General features: G+C 42.9%; 1 protein-coding gene across 5 annotated transcripts in view; it reads right to left on the bottom strand.

The window, feature by feature from the left end:
* Positions 1-217: 217 nt before the first annotated feature.
* The window catches only part of mctp2a (multiple C2 domains, transmembrane 2a), a 30,931-nt gene continuing 10,817 nt past the window's right edge, over positions 218-20,331 (bottom strand). For 3 of the 5 annotated variants that reach the window (XM_034233593.1, XM_034233594.1, XM_034233595.1), the window contains exons 18-24: positions 12,106-12,216; positions 10,512-10,631; positions 9,400-9,441; positions 4,655-4,770; positions 4,445-4,554; positions 3,186-3,283; positions 218-1,043 (exon numbers count right to left, since the gene is read on the bottom strand). In XM_034233593.1, coding sequence (XP_034089484.1) covers positions 984-1,043; positions 3,186-3,283; positions 4,445-4,554; positions 4,655-4,770; positions 9,400-9,441; positions 10,512-10,631; positions 12,106-12,216 — 657 coding nt within the window. In that variant the 3' untranslated portion in view covers positions 218-983. The remainder of the gene's footprint in view (positions 1,044-3,185; positions 3,284-4,444; positions 4,555-4,654; positions 4,771-9,399; positions 9,442-10,511; positions 10,632-12,105; positions 12,217-20,331) is intronic. The other 2 variants (XM_034233596.1, XM_034233597.1) reach the window with 1 other exon arrangement.

Raw genomic sequence — 20,331 nt, 5'->3', positions numbered from 1 at the left:
GTTATTGTGAGAAGGCAACAAAGCAATGCATTAGGAAGCACACTGGAGCCACACAGCTTTGATGTGAGCTCGGTAACCAAGGCGCAGCGGTGGCCGGTGTGTGAGCTCTGTTCCAATGGCTGTGCTGTGTAATCAGATGTGTTTACTGTGTATTCAAGTAAAGAAGTGGTGTAATCCAACCTCGCTGGAGTGCAGTTATTGAAAAAGCAAGAGCAAAACTGATCACACTCTTTATTCAGCATTTCTGCTAATTCTCCATTTGATGATGCAGACATATACTCAGTAAAAATATATACACATAAAGGCAGCTGGTAATAATACACTTGCAGTACATAAATATATATTTGGTTCAAAGAGAGAATTAAGAAAGCAATATATTATATACAGGAAATCCATACCACAAAAAAAAAAGTAAAATTCAGTACTCTGTCCTAATATTTTTAATGTGCAACTAAACATATTATTTTGATGATTATTTAAAAAATCTATTGCAAAATGTCCTTTAATTATATTAACATGGTTAAAGAAAAAAAAATCCATGGATTGTTTTTGATAAACTGCTAGGCCTGTATTAACTTAACCTGAAGGCATATTTCTTAGTTTCACCAAAGTCCCAAAAAAAACAGTGGAGGTCTAAGGTAAGCCGAGCCCGACGCTTTTCATTCCTTTTCTAAATGATATCCGAAGATGAAGGCTCAGCCTCGCAGCGCTCTCTTTTCTTTACCTCCAGGCTTGTGATTGACAGCGCCATGTGCTGGCCTCCTCGCTGCTGCAGTTCACAGCCTCTGTCAGGGGGGTGGCAAACACACAAACCAGAGAGCGGCCGGCTGCCCCTCAGCAGCAGGGGGCAGAGTTAGGGTGGTGTGGGGGGGAGGGGCTCAGGGTCACAGGCTCTGCTGGTACTGAGGCATTGTTGTCAGGTGGGCCGCGTTGTACCGTATTCAAAAAGAAGAGCAGCCTTTCATCCAGCGTGTCCACCAAGCTTACCTTTTCTTCCGCGGCTGGTTCTGGCTGGTGGGCGCTCTGATCGCGCTGTGCTGCACCTGTAAAAACAAACAGGAGTTTGGTCAGAGGCAGGTAATCCGAGCTCAGTGGAGCGCACGGTAATGGCTCCCCTGAGGAGAGCTGGTGCAGGGGAAAGCGAGGCGGGCTTGGCTGTAATGAATCATTTTTTAAACACAGGAGCAGAGGGGATTAATCACAGGGAGGAAGGATTTGAAGAGTCAAGGGTTCCGTACCAGCATACGCCCCCCTCATTCTGCACCACAATCACAATATTAGAAACAGACATCAACTGTTGAGATGACCTGCCAGGCCAGTGAAGGAGTTGCAAACTGCATAATCACTCACTGCAAATTATGTCCCCTGAAGAAAACTTTGTTCAAGCCTGAGAATCGTAGGCTATAAAGCGAGAGTTACATCAGCAGACGCGTAACTTTGTTCGCAGCTTTACAGACCTAGGTGTGACTTTGATGAAAAATGGGACCTGAAATGTGACATTTGAGCTTTCAACCCCTCTTTTTTCTGCCGGTTACATGTGTAGAATTAAGCTCATGATGCAGTAGTTTCTGTCATGTTTTTTCTCCCAGAAATGTCTTGATGTCTAAATGGATTTACAAACTAAATGTATGTTGTAGAATCATGTTTTCTTTGACATTCAAAAAATTTGATTCAACTGTCCATCTTTTTTTCTCCCAAAACTGCCACCATAATCCAAAGACGACTGATCATAGGGTGAACTCAAAGGAAAAGTGCTGGAATTTGAAAAGTTGCTTTTGAAGCATGCTTGCTGAGCTCAAACAATACAGTGAATCTGTTGAATAAAGGTAAGGACTCTATGCTAATTAGCCGGTCTCCATTATTAGAATGGGAGATGGAATGTCGGAACAAAGTGACTGCCTCCTGCATCAGAACATGAAACTGTCCTCAGAACTGACAGATGCTTCTTATTTCAGGACAGACACAGTGTTGTCAGAAGTCCCCGTTTGAGGCACACTTTGTAGATGTGCACAGGCACTAATTGCCAAGTCACATTTGCAAGAAAGACAGGAGTCAATTTCCAGCCTTTGTGTTGTTTTTATGTCCACACCTATCTGAGGATTGAAGTTCTAAGTCAACAAAAACAAAATATGTGGACTATTGTTTTGGGTCTCCTGTGTATATGATGTTAAGGTTATTTTTCTCAGTACATAATGAAACGTACTTATGATGAATCTTAAGGGTGTTTTGTTTTTTCATGATTGGAGCTATTTTCAAGATGTAGTTTCTCTTTTAAACCAGGCTAAAAAGTATTGTTTCCCTGGGATTTGAAAGTGAGTCATTTTCAAAGCTCAAACATCGTATCCCAACGGGGAAGAAGACATACAAAGGATTCTGAATCAAAATGTATTCACCACCTTGTTTTGCCAACTCAGTCAGCCAAATCTCAAACAACACAGGCTCCCTCCAACATCACAGAGGAGTCAGCAACGGCTTGCTGCAGGAGGACATCAAGGGTGCAGCAGAGAAACAGACTGGGGTGAGAGTGTCTTTCCAGATCCAGACTGTCAGGGTTTCTCGCTGAATTCAGTCTGGCGAGTTACCTGGGAGATGAAGGCGCTGTGTGGCACTTCATTTCCTGGCCGAGCAAAATCCTCAGTCAGAGAACAGCGAGCGCCCAGCACCACTTACAACAGCCTGACAGCTCTCCTCAGCTCTGTGATGTAAATGCAAATGACATATCAGCCATGGCTAATATGTAATCACATATGGCACCCGGCAAGAGGACTGGCTAGACGACTACATTAATTGACTCCACCACCCAGAAGTGACTGAGGCCACATCAGAGTTTCTGCGCTGACACAACAGCCAGAGACGTCAGGAGCCCTCCGCCGGCCCTCGGCCAATCACCACATTTAATGTCACAGCGCTTCAATCAGACAGGCAAAATTGCTAATAACGGACGAGGCAGCAGAAATATGGCTGAGGACGGATCTGAGCATCTCCTCACTCAGGCAATGCGACGACAACATGGAGCTGAACTGAGGAATAATTGGGCCGGGGCTGCTTTAAAGGCGAGAGTCCATTAATAATCAAACAAAGCCAGAGGATATATTTCTGCAACACTTGGGAATTCTGGTACAGCAAATAATGCGGCCATCTTCAGGGAATTCCTTCCCTATCTGTATGTAAAATTGGACCCTTACCTTTTGAACATCAGAAGGCACCCTCTTGAGGAAATCCAGTATTTCATTATTGTCAATAGTATGTGGGTTGCGCAGCCTCTTGGTAAATTTGTTAACGCCTGTGAAAACAAGAACACATTAATAAATAAAAAGGTGTCATAACAACCAGCATTAATGACAGCGTAAAAAGTTACACTAATGAAAAGAGTTTTGTAACCTTATCTAGGTATAGAGTTTCGTAACTGCATTATATGATGCCATTTCAATTGATCCATTTCAGTCAAACTGAATTAAAGCCAGACCAATCCAATAGAGATGGATATGGATACAGCAGTATGTAATCAATTACAGAAGACAAATAATGATAGCTCTAGTTTGTAAAAGAGCCAAAGATTCATAAGAAAATGTTTCTTTACTTTTGTTTGCTTCAATCTGATCATTTATAGCACATCTATATTTACTTTGCACATGGCTGCACACCACAGAGAAAAAAACAACATCTATGGGGTCTTGTAATGGGACCATTATATTCACAGCTTGGTACTGCCTGTACCTCAACATGCAGACAAAGAACCTAAGGACTTAAATATGTGCAAGCAACTTGAAAGGCTTGCCTTGCAACCACTGAGATGGGGGTTAACTGGGGAGGCAGAGGAGTGTCTCCGACTGTGTGTTTTTTGTTTGATATGATGGTTTTTTGGTATTGATTGTGTTGAAGGCAGTGTGGAAGTACAGTGGTTGTGGGCTTACAGCTGGAGGAGGAGAGCCTGTTAAGGGCAGCATATCTCCCTGACCACTGAGATGACTGTCTATTCTGTATGACTACAGCAGATAATGAGAGGCTAGACCAGGAGCCTACAGACTGCCCAAGGACATCATGTATTATATACAGCTTGCTACTCTACCTCTGCTTTGTTTGCACACAAACCTTAGGCCTCGCCTCTGCTACATCAGCCCACACTGAGCAGAGAAATCCGCTCAGCTGTCTGATCCCTGTGCTTCTGCAGAGGTGTAGGCATGGCACAGTTCTTAAATGACTGTGCTTCATTAAATCAAAGATGTGCAGTAAGGAAGATTGAATAAGTGTTGTTTTTTGCTACTATGCTAAGGGCGTCGATTTTTATACAATTTGCTAGGAGAGTTTAATCACAGTAATGAAGCATTTATCAAGAAACAAATGGTGGGAGTTTGTATTGCCCAATACGATTTTAAAAAACATATTTTATGTTTTCATTCAGAATTGTAAGAAATAACTAAGAGTTTTTAGATGTTGAACTTACCCCATATCAGCACGATATATCGAAGAGGGATATAATACAACAGTGCTGTTGTTACAAACAGCATCAGGAAGGCCATGCACGACAGGAATGGGACAGACCAGTTGAATATGCTTTAAGAGAATAATGGTGTCAGATTAATGCGAAATTATATAAACAAACAACATTAATTAATTAAAAAAGAAGTATGATTAATATGAAATGTGAAATTACTTCTTGATTCTCTCTCCGATGTTTGCGATTTCCTCCAAAACGTTCTGGACAACCAGCACTACTTCCTGCACCATATGTATCTTATCCATCAAACCTTTCTTTCCAGATTCCTGAAACTGGAGCCAAAAAAAAAAAATGCACAGACACTGATGAGGTACGCTGCATGTCAATTGTTGGGCAGGGTAGACAAAGAGCAGTTTATCTAAGCTCTGCTATTATGTGTGATTTATCTATTGAATGTCCCATAATGAGCAAACACTGTACATCTTCAGACTATGCTTTTGAAGATGAGACAGACTCAGTGCTCAGAAGCTGTTCTGTGGACGGCTGAGAGATTTGAGCTTTTGTCCGCCACACACAATAGAGCTGTTGCACAAGTGCCGCACAATCAAGACTCTCCGGTAGATGAAAAGTACACAAAATGGCCAACCGCAATCAGGCAGATTAGACGGCCTAGACAAGAAGAGCAGGGGCCTAAAGATTCCTATCCAGCAGCCCGCACAGGACAAGTTTGAACATGTTTGTTCAGATCTGTCAGGCCAGGCTTTCTTACCTACTCAAACACTTTCCCTGCATTAGAAAAAAACGTCACGTTGAATAGAACGCCGGTTGGATGTGTAAACTCTTTCCCTCTCATGACTCTAGCCCTCCTTACACATGAGTTATTATTTGCTTTTAATGCACTTACTGTAGATAATGATGACTGTGTGTAGCAAAGCAATAAGTCAACATTTGAGGGGGTTGGAGGGTCTCAAAATGAAATAAATGTGATCACATCAAGGCAAGAATTGTGAAGCCTTCCAAAGGCAGAGGAGTGACTCGAGATAACAAGTAACAAGCTAAAGAGGGCTGAGAAGCCTCACATCAAAAGGAGGAAATAATGACAGGAATGATGACAGAGGGCGGGAGAGGAAGAGTGAGTGGGAGAGGGGGGATGAGAGTGTTGGGGGAGGGCGCTCTGATGGACCCTAGCAGGAGGCTTGGGGATGTCTATATGTTTATGTTACAAGTCAGCCGAAGCCGCAGCCTGTGTGCATTGACAGGGTCCAGACAGAATGCCTTTATCAGAGCTTCATGAGGCGGCCCCTGGGAAAACACGCACTGCCAGCACAGAGAGACTCCCCACTGTCAGGCCCACTCTTCTCCACGAAAGGCGCAGGAAGAGAGCAATTCCCACACTCGCAGTGCCTCCCCCACTGGGCTGGGATCTGGACAGACACTGGAGGCCCAGCACTGTCCAAAAAAGGAAAAACTATCACAAATATGCTCCTTTTGAGATTAGCATCTCATGGTCTGATCGTGGGGAAAGAGGACTATCTGTGTTTATGCATCATCATCCTGCACTCTGCAGCTTTGGGGGGGCTGAGCAAGCCTTCATGCATGTCCTTTACTCCACATCAGGTGTTAATTGAGCTCTTTATCCAAAGTTTATTTTGAAAGCGGGGAACACTGTTAGAGTCTGCTAAAAGCCATTACAATCCGTGCCAGCGAGCACCTGATGGACGCCCAGAGCCACACTTTGAGAGAGGATAGCTCACTGGATATGGAGCCTCATCAGTGAGGCTCACATTCCTTTTTAAATGTCCATTTAAAGATGTTTAAACGACCAAATTACATGATTTCAAATTCAAATCTCATAAGAGATATGAAGCATTTTTTAAATGCACTGAATACACATGCAAGGTCAATTTAGCCAGAAACAAAGCTCCAGCAGGAGAAAAGAGAAACCATATTGGCTTTAATTTCTAAAGAGAAAACAGACAAATAGATGTACTCTGAAGTACACATCGAGAGGCAGAGCTCTCGTGATTATCATTATTCATGTGCTTTAAGATTCTTGAAATCATCCTTAGCGACCAAAAATAAATTCCTTCTTACATTAATCATTTGATGATATTCTTTATCTTTGTTCATTTCTCTTTCAGCAAGAACATGAGTGCAGAGGAAATACAAATAAATAAAATATCTCCTTCTGAAATGGAACAGGATGAGTGAGCTGGAGATGGACTAAATGAATCCTAAATGTCTGCTGATTAGAAAACCTGTGTGAAATCATATTCTCATTTCCAATAAAATGGTCAAAGCTTGCTTTTAAGGTGCGGTAATGGAGAACCAATTTGATCTCCTCCACAAAGGTAAACATACTCTCATAGACATGTGGGCTGTTATCAAACGCTGGAGGAAAAAAGCTCATTTAGCATCGCTCTAATTAGAATAAACGCTGCCAAATTTGAATTCTCAGACTAGATTTATTTTCTAGTGACTTTTTTGACAAAGATAAGAAGTGCATCTAAATGAAAAACACCTGTGTTCCAGGCAAATTATCTCACATGCAGCTAAATTAAGATACTAAACAATTTGCAAGCATAAAACACAGAAAAGCTCTCAGAGGCTTTCATATGTTGGGGGGGGCGGGGGCGGGGGCATGTTCGGCACACCGCAGATCATGACATGGACAGTCTGTCCGACTGGTGTGTTCAAGGAGACCCAGCGGTGACAGTGGACTATCGGGTGAGAGATGGAGTAACCCCCTAGCCCAGTCTAGCACCCCCACAACTACATCCTCTCTCTCCCCTCCCCCAAACTCCCCAGGGCTAGCTCTCGGAGCAAGTCAACCCCAGACCCACACTGGCAGCCGGGGGGCACTGAAGGGCCCGTTTCATCTTCCCTTTTCATTTCTATTGGAGATCTATGGTTTTGCCTCGGTTTCTTTATGTTATGATTAAATATTGTCTATCTGCACAATTGATACCTAAGGCCAAAGGGAAGTCACTTTGCCCACACATAATTTGTAAGCTGCCTCCTTCCCCGAGGACAGATTTGTTCACAGGCAGAGAATCTGTTCTGTATTATCCTGGTGTAACACTGCCTTTCGTCTCTCTTTAACGTCATGCTTTCACATTTTTGCCACTCTGTCTAAGGTTTAAACATTTCCTTCCTCAAGGGGGAAAAGGGGGATAAAAACACATTTGAGGGGTAATCATAACCTTCTCAGAGGAAAAGCCTTTATTCACATGTTAGAGGGAAGACTAGGGTAAAAAAGGAAAAGCTTTGAAGTCATCAAATTTAACACTGATCACTCTTTAACCCCAAATATTTGTAAAGAAGACTTTGATAGGAGGTGTAAAGCTACACTGCTTGATCTAACTGCATGATCTCACATTCAAGTGACAGCGAGACCATAACAAGACTTTCAAAAAAGCCACTTTAAATTAAAGCTGACAGCTTAAAACAAACATGGGTGACTGGTTAATTAACAAATGAAAGGAGATATTTCATTTCCTCCGAGTGTGAAAGGGCTTAGGGAGGCTCATGGAAAACCTTTCAAAAAGCTTTAAGAGTACAGAAACACATGCAGCATATATTGAGACTCTTAAACCTCTCTAAAGACACTGCCATTTTCTGAACTAAAAAGTAAACATTCCTCTATTATATATTGAGGTGTCAAGGTAAAGACAAATGCAAAAAGAGTCTGTATAGCAATGATATTAAATGCAGTGCATACATGTAATCCTGCTCGATTCAATATGCATAAATACACAGATATTCGGTGTCACTGTTGTTTGTTTAAGCACCAGTTTGCCCGTTCCAAGCAATGATAGCAAGGCGGCTTCCCGCTCTGTGCAGACATATCATGCGAGTTTCATCTGTGAATTAGCCCATCCTTTCAGACAGGATTTGGTGGATGTGCCTGTGTTTTTAAAAGAAGCTGGCTTTGTTCATAGCCTCAGGTCATCACAACAGAATATATTGAGCGCATTATGGATATGAATCCTGGGCCTAGACACGCAGCACAAGGGTCATTGCTTGGAGGCTTTGCGTTAGCTCCACACTTCATTGCCATAAAGCAATAATACACATCCCTGTTAACTCTGCCTTCTTTACAGAAAAACAGTGGGATGAGTGTAATTGAATATTATGTGCTGCGGGGAAGTATAATTTTCAGGCTACTTAAAGCTTTCCTGTTGTTTTGTTTTTCAAGAGAGACGCTAGAGAGATACATTAATAAACATTATCATTTATGACTTCTCACAAACGAACACGTTAGAATGACTGATAACCTTTTGGAGCAAAGTATAAGTTAACTGCTGTTATTTTACTTTGTTCTGGTAGTAAAAGGTTATTCTCAACACAACTATCCTATTTAGAAAATGATAATACAACAACAACTAAATCTGTCGATTTTAGCCGCAACAACCGTGCAAAATCGAATTGACGGTGCTGTTTGGATTTAAAGATTTTCAAAGTAGTATCTCTCCGGAGTGAATTTATAAAGTGACTCTGAATACCCAGAGGAACAGGATAAAGATCTACACGCTACAAATGTTTCAAAGATGTTGCCCTCATTTAGGATGCATGAAATATTTCTATTCTCAGTCTGAAAATAGCTTCTGAGAAGTCACTTTCATAGTGACTATGCTAAAAGACTGAATAGAATCGGTATGGCTCTTTGGTATAACAATTTTAAGAAAAACATTTTCTTAATTTGTATAAGAATAAAAGACATTCTGAACCACCAAAGGTAATACAATTAGATTCAACCTTGATTCATGTTTCAGAAATAAGTATTAGCAGGGTCCACGCTTTAATACATTTTGTCCACAAGCTTTTGAGTAAAGTTTCCAACCCTCTTTGTTTATGGAAATCCATAAAAATATATATTTTTGTAAAAATTGAAAACAGAAAAGCGATTCCACCAAAACATATTATCCCTTAAAATGTTAAAAAAAGACAAAATAAAATACCTTCTCGTCTTCCTCTTCTTCGTCACCCATGCTCATGTTCACCTAAGAGAAAATAAAGGGTAGAGGGTGATTTCAAACGAACGGGACATGTGGGCACTGGAGCATTTTTAACAAACACCTAGTAATGAAATTTTCTTTGAGTACATTCACCCCTATTGGGAGAGGCTTGTTTCCATAGAGACTGCATCACAGGGGTGACCTCACACAAAAGCAGAGGTGAAAGAGGGCCTTCCTCACAAGAGCACTGTCACACCAAAGCAATCTCATTTCTCCACAACATAAGCACACAGAAAAACAGAAAGAGGACAAAAAAACACATTTAATTTGGATGCTGTTGCCTAGATCACTTTATATCAAGTCATCCCTGACCCCAATGTGGTGCACACTGTGACATTGCCTGGGAACAGAGCTGTGTCACTACCGGCCAGAGGGTCACAGAGGGGTAGCCGTGTCTCAACACTGGATATGAGGGTGAGCCTGGGCTTTAACATTGCCCGGGGAAGGTATCTTTGCCAGCAGCCATAAACACAATCACCAGGCCGGGGATGTTGTTTTTGGGGGGGTGTGAGCAGGCCAGGCCCGCGGCCGGCCGGTGAGGAGGCTTTACAACACAGTGAAATTGGGGGGCAGTCAGAAGTGTGAACAGCATTAACCTTCACAGACAAGTGTAGGGCGACCAGAATTTCCACAACAGTAGGTAGAGATAGTTGTATATTTGTAGAGAACTATAGTCCTGCATTTACAGATGTGATGAGACTCAACAGACTATAGGCTAAACATACATTTACAGTGATCTAATTTTAGTGGCATCTTACTGCTTGGTGATTTAATAGGTCTCTGGAGAAAATGTCGAAACTAGCTATAAAACATATGGAATACTGCTTCAACTGGCTGTACTGCGAGGTGCTTTTTATTGCCAAGTACTATCCAGTGTACATGCAAGTGTTAATTGACATTACTGTAAAACTGCTATTTGCCTAACGTGTGCCAAAAGGATTTGATTCCCTCAGGGGTTGACCAGAGGTGGGTTACCATACAGATTGAATTTGCACTGTAACAGCATGCATCAACAGATGTGTAAGGATGAATACTGAAGAGTCCTCATCACTCACCAGGTCCTGGTTGGAGCTGGCCTTCCCTGCAGAGAGCTGGAAGTAGTGCCAGCCAATGAGCAGCAGCAGGAAGAGGGGCAGCATGAAGAGCTCCCAGTGCCACACCGTCACAAGGAAGATCTGAGAAGACAGGACATGACAGTATAACGCAAAGCCCATCACACTGTAGCAGGAGCTCAGCTTTCAAATCTCAGCAAGCCTGTTCCCGAAACAAAATATATAATAGATTTAAGCACGTCCTAAATCTCATGATAAGTACTACACACTGTAAAGCCTCTGAGATTTACAGTCGATGGCAACAGATTTGACTCTTAGTGGTTTGAAAGTAACAGACATTGAGGGACAACTTTTAATATGTTGAAATCCTATTTATATACACCAATAACACAGCGCTGGCAGAGCGCCTTACGGTAGAACAGGAAGTATGACATGGATAGGCATGGTATGCTGTCTTTTAACTAGCACATCAAATCCTCTTAGATTCGGAGGCAGCAAGACTCTCCGATGAGACGCTTATGGCAACTGGAGAAGCATTTGCAACATTTACCCCCTCCGTGGCGATGATACTGAGAAAAGCCAAGACCCCTGGTAGAAATAAGATGGATCACACTGAATGAGTAATCCCTTATAATTCAGTAAAGGAGTGGTGCTAAGCACGTTGCACAACACCCACTGCATTTCACAGCAGAGCACTAATTGGACGGCTGCATTTAAAACCATTTAGTGACAGCCTAATGAGTCTGTCTCCAACTGAAAGTATCAGGAAATGTGAGGAGGATCACACCAGCCAGTTGACAGGGATGAAATAAAAATGTCCCCCACAGCAAGTGGAATCTTTCAAATCTATTATAGTGTGATTTCGACATATGGTGTGCTTTTATTTACCACAGACGTCTTTAACAATGTCGATTTTTCTCACGCTTTACATATGTTTTCTAAAATTAGTGCATACTTTCCAACATGCTAATTTCCTAACAAGTATTTATTTTTACAAGTTTATTTCAAAGGTTGAGTATAACTGCTAAGCGGTACTCACACGATAGCAGCAATGTGCAGCCTCTAAAAGCTTGAGGCTGCCTCGACTATGAACAATATGTTCGAGTTAGCCCGAGACAGGATGTGAACCATTGGGGCCTTCAGGCTTCAATAGCAGGCCTGTAAACAGCAGACTGCTCCTGTCAAAGCGACCATACAGAGTCCCTGTACGTAGCTCTGGGGGCCGGTCTACCTACTGCAACACCAGGTCTCGGTTCAAACGGCCACCAGGGAAACGTGAACCGTGAGTAATGCCGACAACACTGTGGTGTTACTGCCCTAGGCTTCACCACCGTTCTGCCTATTATCCCCCAATACAACCTGGGAGATAGTGGATGAACCGAAGCGACATGCGGAAACACAGCGGGATGACCAAGGAATACAGAATTTAACAAATGTTATACAGTAGTTATTTTTTCTAAAGGCTCATTTGAATTACATATGCAGCAACAAACTGGAGCTAGTGGGGGATACAAAAAGAAGAAAAAAGTAAACAATGAATATGCATGATGTGCAGAGGTAGCTGCAGTACATCTCCTCTGTGTTATGAATAACCTACGTCATGTGTTGTCACCTCAGCTCCCATGAGGCAATTCGAAAGCGACGCTCCCCTCACCCCCGAGGAATTCAGCTGGCTGGCGGACAGGTAGCTTGTCATATTCCCAGTATTCTTATAAAAAAGAGGTAAGAGAAGGGGGGAGAATGTGCCTGGAAACTGACATGAGCCCAGCAGGAATGTTGAACCTCCTTGCCCTCCCTGCAAAAGCTGCTACATTAACCACTAAAGTCTAATTGCTTGGTCTCTGTCTTCCTGTGCAAGTCAACAGAGGGAGCCAATTCATTTCCGCCCAGGGAGCCGGCAGAGAGAATCTGTCACAGGTATTCATAATCGCCCACTAATGCAAATTTCTGCTCACCGCGTTCTGGCTCAGTGGACAAGATAAAAGCCTACAGAAATACAATGCCTTGTGTCTAAACTGAGTGCTTAAATGAGGGTATAAACCAAAACTGTCAGAACTATCTTCTCAATTCCTCCCCCATGTGTTCAGGATTTACATGCTTTTTTAACACCAATAAAAAAGATGGGAGAGAAACATCTGGGAAAACCTCTCAGATTCCTTCACTCAGGTGCACAGAATGAGACTTTACCGTCAGACATCCCGCAGTAATGAGCAGAGGCAGGACTAAACCTTCCCCTTGTCTCCCCACATTCTCCAGAGTTTCTGTGAAATGGAGACAGAACTAATTCCCCACTAAGTGGTTTATGTTTTATTAGCAAGCAGCTGGGTGATTAAAGGACGTGTTGGACAAAGTGCAACCTTTCAGGCGTGAGTGTACATTTGTATGAAAAATAATCAAAGAGGCTCTATTTCAGTTTTAAGGGCGGATTTGTTTATCATTCAACAAATTACGCATTACAAGTAAAACCTTGAACTTTTTAAAGACGACAATGCTAATAATATGTTGCACGAGTGGTAAGACAGTAATTGATTTAACCAAAAAGGCCATAAAGCAACAAACAAAAGCAAGGGAGGTAATAAGTAATGATATACCTGAGCATTTAGGTGTACACACAGCAGAATTGGATAACGAACGACTTGTAATTGAACAAGTGTTAGTGTGTATATCTGGGAGGAGTGTCTCTAATGTAGGAAAACTCCCTTGACAAACACCATTTAGCTGAAAAATGTCTGTATGATTATGCACAGGGTGCCTAGGGAGAAAAAAAAGAATGAATTAATAAAACTATTAACACGCGGTGGAGTAGATGATGGAGATGCACTCTCCTTAGCCACCTGTAAGCGCTTGGAGAAGGGGGCAACCCTGGGCAGAGCAATTCTGCCAGCAGGGTTAAGAACAGCCTGACAGATTTGTTTTATAGTGCCATTAATATGATTCCACTAAATGCATTCTTCGCCTTCTCATGCAGATCCCCTGGCCAGCAGAATCTAGGACCTAATAATAAAGCACTCAGCGATTAAAAGTGTGAATAAAATAACTTAAAGCTGAGCAAGCATGGCAGCTCCCACCACCCACACTCTCCCAGGAGAGGAAAGGGGATCGTAGCAGGAACAAAGGGACAAAGACACCCTCTAAAAGAGTTTCTACCATCCTGTAAATTGATTAACAGAAGAGGGGGTTGCCCAGTTTAACAACCCAAACTACTGAGTGGCAGACATACCACCAGACTGCAAGGCTGCCAACAGATCTTCCTATACACTACAGCAGATAACAGGCTGTAAACATCAGTATTACACACATAATACTGTTGATGAGCCAAATGAATTTAATGTTACATCACGGGTGGTCATCCACTATCATAACTGTACCAAGCTAACAACTAAAAACAGCTATTTGTTTAGTGTACTCCATTTCAAAAATACCCTTATTTTTTAAGACTTTGTGCAATCCAAAAACATGGAAGATTTAATCTTGGCTGTGTCTTCACTACTCCCTGTCGATGCACTCCACTTGGAAAGCTAAACAAAGCGAGGAGAGCGCCAGGCAGCATTATGAGGGTCAGTCATGGGGGCCATGGACGGATGCCAAATTACATGAACATATACTGAAAGAGTTTAACAAGAATGACTACAGGCTGCAGGGTTTGTGTGTGGTTGTCTGTGCCGGTAAGTGTGTTTTCGGTGTGTTTTCTGGACAAAAAAAGGCCTTAATCTGCGTGCGTGACTTTGTGCAAACATGTGATTTAGAAATATTAAGAAAATAAATGAAAAGTATTATTTGAATAGAAAATAGGAACCTCTACAAAACCTTGAATAACCTGGTCTTTTTTCTGGGTGAAGTCAAGGGCAGTACAATTAATCTGCATTACTTCCTCAATTAAAATACAAAAAAGGAGATTAATAATGAATCAAAGGCACAAGCAGCAGCTCAGCACATGCAGGTCTCTTTTTTTCTCAACCCGCCTGAAACAGAGTCTGGCTGAGGGCTTATGTTGGGGACAGGAGCGGCAGGCTTTAAAGTAGCTGTAAACGCAGAGCAATGAGACATGTAATTTGTGTTGAGCTTGGGCCAGTGTGGGGACAGGCTTTCAGGGGGTGTCGGAGGCAGAGGAAGCACAGATAAGATTTCTCTTCAGGGCAGGTAGAGTGTGTGGGCAGCCATGGTGCTCTGAGCTAACGCTGAATAAATATTTCACATACGCTCAGCTCAAGCCTTATCGACTGGGGGGGGGGGGGGGAGAAAGAGGGAGACATAGCAAGAGGGGGAGAAAGACCGGAGTGAGGGCAATAAAATAGGAAATCTCATGTCCCTCTTCAGCGGGATGAAATCAGTCCTAACGGTACTGGAGTGTGAGGCAATTCACGATTCAATTCTTAAATCAAATACAGTAGAGCGTACAGTACGTAGATATTTACAGCTCAAGTCAGTTTTGAACTTGTTAACAATTATTACTATTATTTTGTTAAATCATAGCTCAATAAATAGCAACAAAACTGCATATTTTTTCTATGAAACCATAGCTATAAATAAGCATTAAGAATGATATTCCATGGTTAAATTCAAAACTAAAATCAAATTATGAAAATGATGTCACAGTCTTATTTCTCTTATTTCAGTGTTCACACATTTTTTCTTGTAATTTTGTAAAGGCAGCTGAATAAAATGCCTCCCTTTTTAAGGCTGCATGCAGAGTGCAGTACGATAGAGATAGCGGCTCTTTATCAGCGCTCTGAGTTAGAGGAGCCGTGTGATGCAGAGCATTAGCATGTGCTCACAGGGCAGCTCTGGCCGTTGTCTCCCCGCCTGTCTGACACATGCCAGGGCCAGAGTAGCGCCGGTACGAGGCTGGAGCGGGGCAGTCAGCGGGGGCCTGTGGTGCCTGTCAGTGGTGGCTGCACTGACCCTGCACTCCGGCACTGGCCACTAGTGTTTAATCCGTGTCGGGAGCGTTAACACTAAGCGACCTCCTGGGTGACAGATCTGCCATGCGAGCCTTTCCCCCTGAGGAGGTGGGGAGGGAGTGGCATGGACTCTCTCTCCCTGTCAGCTCAGCTCACACGCACATTAACGCGCCGGGGCCAAGACTGGCCCCGAAACAGCCACACACAGGGGCCGACAGGTCGCTGCCTCAGCTGCCTGGGGAAAAGTGTCCTCTGTGACTAGGAAGGTGGCGAGTATGTTAAAGGCAGTCATTATAATATGGCACACACAAAGGGGTTAAACACAAAGCATACATGAAAACACGGATAATATGAAACGCCTTAGTACAGCAGATGCACAGATAAAACCTCTAGACGATTATTCAGTGCAGTCAGCTTTTATACATCTAAGGACGCTTTTCTTGTTTGTACTAAATAAAACCTTCATGCTTTTTATAAACGCTAAATAAAAATGATGAAGTTGGTCTGTTTAAATTGCATCAAATGATTTCTTAAAACTACATGTCCCAAAACATTTAAAAAATAGGAACCATTTCCAGCCCTAATGAAGTGAATATTAACACAGAAAGCTTATTATTCCCACTAATAAGGGGACATGTTTCAAGGTTACACGCTGCATACAGCCAACCTCAAGAGCTGTCCACTGACACACAGCCATTCAGTGCAGATAAATGATAATGCTGTGATAAACTTTAAGACACTGCTGAGCAGTTTGCAAGTAGCCATCGACTTAGATTAAATATGAATAGATCTCAGACTCAAAACAATGAATACACACATCCCCATCACTGTCACTTTCTTTTTTTACTAGACACATTCCCACTACTCAGTCTGTGAGAACTCTCACTGCCACAGAGATGGAGAGTGTAACCCCCATGAGACTGAAGAAACCCACTCCTTTAGAACCTCAAACTTTTTCAAACAGAGAGAAAACAGATGCGGAGTGAAAACAAGGAGACGATTCACAGGCGTGCAGTCCTCTCGCTGTTCTCACAAAAGCTCGGCCGGCACACTGCAATGCAGTAAACCACAAATAGGCAGATCCAAGACTCACAAAGCATCTCATTTTCAGGGACAGTGTTAACAAGAACAATTATGACAACTCTGATTATAGCTTTGATCTCGGCCGGGCTGGTGTTCTGGTTAATGGCCCCCACTGCTGCGGCTCCACACAGGTGGTCTCCGGGGACCTCTGGAGCCAGATCTGACCCCGTCCTGCCCTCATCGGGAGAGACGATGATTTTATCAGCCTCCCCAAAAAAAAGGTGCCCGTCGCAGCTGCCAAGTGTGTTTACAGCTGCATCGCATCAAACATTCATCAAATGCCATCTTTACAGTGTGTGATGTGAGGCAATCAGCATTTCACAGGCTGTCAAATGATGTCTAAAGCGGTTGCTACCTGGCACTTACAAAAAGAAAACGGTTCAAATACTCACATGAGGTATACAGGTTCCTTTCTAGTCTAACTCCTGACAGATGAGGTACCTCATAAGTTAAAATATTAATTCTACTTAAATACTTAAAGCGGTCTAATGACAGCAAAGCTCAAAATCAGCTTTCAAGTGTAAATTATCCTTTTTCTTTCATCCATTTCATCAAAATCAAAATTGTTCTCAACTTTAAACTTCTGAAACAGATTAATTTGGCTGGCTAATACATGCTCATTTAGCTTCTTATAGTTTTTTTTTTGTACTTCCTTTTTGTGCAAGAAACTTCTGTCTTAGTGTAATGCACAGAATGGAGGATTTCACTCCAAGTTATTCCCACGAATGGCTCCTGTTGGGAAAAGTAACTGAACTACTTGGTGCCTCTTTTTACATTTCCAGCAGTGCTGTAGCTCCATCTACAGGTCCTATTCTTGTGTGCAGCAAAGAACTCTGGGTGACCCCTCTGCAGTCACTGCTGATGTATAGCACATTCATCTCGCTCAGTCTTAGTGAAAAGCACATCTAAAGGCCGTTATTTTATGAAGATTTTAGCTGTCACATTTCCTCTCTCTCAGAGAAAGGAACATGCCGTTGTCAAACTCTCGAAAAGCGCAGATCCTAGGCTCATTACTGTAGCATAAACAAGGAGAGGGAAAAAAATCTTGTTTATATTTCCGTTCACTGATGAAAATGTTTATGAGGATTTGCCAGAACTTTGTTTAAATGTGTGAGAAATATTTGTTTTCTTTGTTACATTACCTAATTAGAGAGATCCTATTTTAAAACTGCTACACACACTGGTGGAAAAATCGAAGGCGACTTCAAACGATACGGACTCTGCTGATGAGACTGCACTAACAAAACAAGTAACCCTCCTGCACTCGCAAACAGTGACAATCCTGCAAGCCTTTCTATTCCTCACATACAGTATTAACACTCAGTTTCAGAAATACACCAAATAAACCGTCAATCTGTAAATGCTACCTTTATATGTTCCTGGATGTGCAGCTTTCAGATTGCCACTCTTGTGAGAAAAGTTATCTTGATATGAACAAAGAAGAAAAAAACAAATGCTTTTTTACCCCATTCCCATCCACTTAGTTAACGTGAAACAGAGCAGTGATCCCTCGTAAAAAATGTGAATACCTTACACACCACACACCAACAACCACTTCATAATGCATATATGAATCTACATAAACAGGATACAAATGTAGACTGCATGCTGTGTGGAGGTCAGAAAAATGGCCTGTGGGACTGAGTGATATAATGGCTAAGTATTCCTGGTAAAGCACTACGTGAGCATCCCGCAGTCCCAGTAGAAACCACAGCAGCGGTAATGCATTACAGGATGTATATGGTGTAAAAGGGTAGGACCGGTATGCCTGCTTGATAAATAATGTATTGTAATGTATATTAACGCTAGACCCACCACTGCAGCGTTTCCTACCGGCATACCCTGAGAAGCCCTGCGCTGCCTGCCACAGTGGAAAAGAGCAGACACTAGTGGTATAATTATGCACATCTGAGAGGCAAGCAGAGGCCATCTGTCAATGTCTGAATCAGTTACCTTATTACCACTGCCTAAAGATATAAAGATAGGAGTGGGAGCCGCTTTCATTAAGGCACATGGTGACATGCTGCTTTGGACAGCTACAAACACTAACTTCATTGCAAATGATGACTCGAGGAGGAGGAGGAGGAGGAGGAGGAGGAGGAGGAGGAGGAGGAGGAGGAGGAGGAGGAGGAGGAGGAGGAGGAGGAGTGGCTGTACAGAACCCACCTTTGGAGTGGGCAGGGGCACGGGTGTAGCTAGAGGTATGGCCCCACGCTTGTAATGACTGTCAGTCAAGACCTTGTTGTTTCCCTGGCTGACCAAAGTTCAGAGTGTTTCCAGCTACTATCAATTACTTGCTATACAGACATGTGATTTGCATGTTTTGCTGTGCTTGTAACTTGTCGAGAATATAATAAGTAATTGAAAAAAATATAACTTTTCACTCGTTGAACTCTCAGTCTGCTGGTGAGTGGGTGATGAATACACAGTGGCAGATTCAATCCGTTTGTGCGGAGCTCGCCGTGCACCTTCGACACTTACACTATTTGAAGCGCACCTCGTGGCAGACAAAAGGCGTTCTCTGAATACTTGCAGTACTGTCTGCTTTTAAAAATTATCAACCAGTGTGCTGGTGTGAGTGTCTGAATACAGAGCAGTTGTTTCAGATAAAAAGGAAGAGCATCTACAGTTAATGTCAGAGGATTTACCATCCGCACTGACAGGGAGCGGATGATACATTGTCGACAAAAATAAGATTGGGAAGCACTACATTAAAGTCACAATGATGATCCTTATGAAAATAGTGAGGGAGGCTTTTTCCCCCGTCATTCTAAGATCTCCATTTGTGTGCTGCACTCCTAAACAGCAGGTGGAGCAGAAGTGGAAATGAAAGATTAGAGAGTGCTACCACACACTCCCATCGCCTGCGGAGGATCTAATTATAGGTGGAGGAAGATGGCCCCGTCCCGTTGACCTGTCACCTGTCAGCCTGCCTATCCTACTGCTCTCCTGGCCATATCCCCGCCTCCAAGTCTCTCGCTATCTGCCTTCCTCCACCGCACTCTTACCCAACTGTCTTCCTCTCTCTGTGCTCCAACTTTCTTTCCCAGATAGTAGCCTGCCTCCCACTCTGTCCTTATACAATCAACCGCATTGTTCTCCGTCTTCCTGTCTGTGTGTCCGCCGGCCTGTCTGTGTGCCTGTGCTGTTCTAAAGGCAGTGATACATTGAGCCTGGCCATTGCCTGGGGGGATTTGCACCTCAGGATCAGTGAGAAGGGCTTACAGAATACGCCAGGTATGAATTGCATGTCATTCTGAGACAGAGCAGACAGAAGAAAGGCGGTGAAAGGAGAGTTCTTCACACACCCTGTCTGTGACCGCTTCCTCACCCTGACACGGCGCTGGCAGGGCTTTCATGGCAAGTGTACACTCTTAATCATGACATTACATGTGCTGTACTGAGGGGGATTCACAGGGTGATTTAAGATTATTTAAGCTTAGGACCTTAGATCACATACCCTCATTAAAAACAGCTAAACAGAGACATTTAAACAAGGTTCAAATCTCGGAGGCAGACTGTCACTCCTCCACCCAAGGAAGCTGAGACTGTGATCCTTCTTACACCGTCCCCCGGGCGAAGAGGCTTTACTAAGAAGTCAGATGTACAAACGCCCAAACCACACCCCTTCAAATACACTCTAATGTCATCAGAACTGAAGGAAAGCCAAGTGGGGTTTGATTTAAAGGATAGAGCACATCCATCAAATGTGCATGGGATAAAAACAGAAGGTAGCCATTGTTTTTCATGGGAAAAAGATGAGCAGAGGAAAGAAAATGACTAACCCAAAGATTCTCCCCAAGATCTAATTCACATAAAATGGAAGAGTTAAAACTGGG

The sequence above is a fragment of the Gymnodraco acuticeps genome, unplaced genomic scaffold, assembly GCF_902827175.1.
Source record: "Gymnodraco acuticeps unplaced genomic scaffold, fGymAcu1.1, whole genome shotgun sequence".
Lineage (NCBI taxonomy): Eukaryota > Metazoa > Chordata > Actinopteri > Perciformes > Bathydraconidae > Gymnodraco > Gymnodraco acuticeps.
This window is presented reverse-complemented; position numbering and strand designations above follow the sequence as displayed.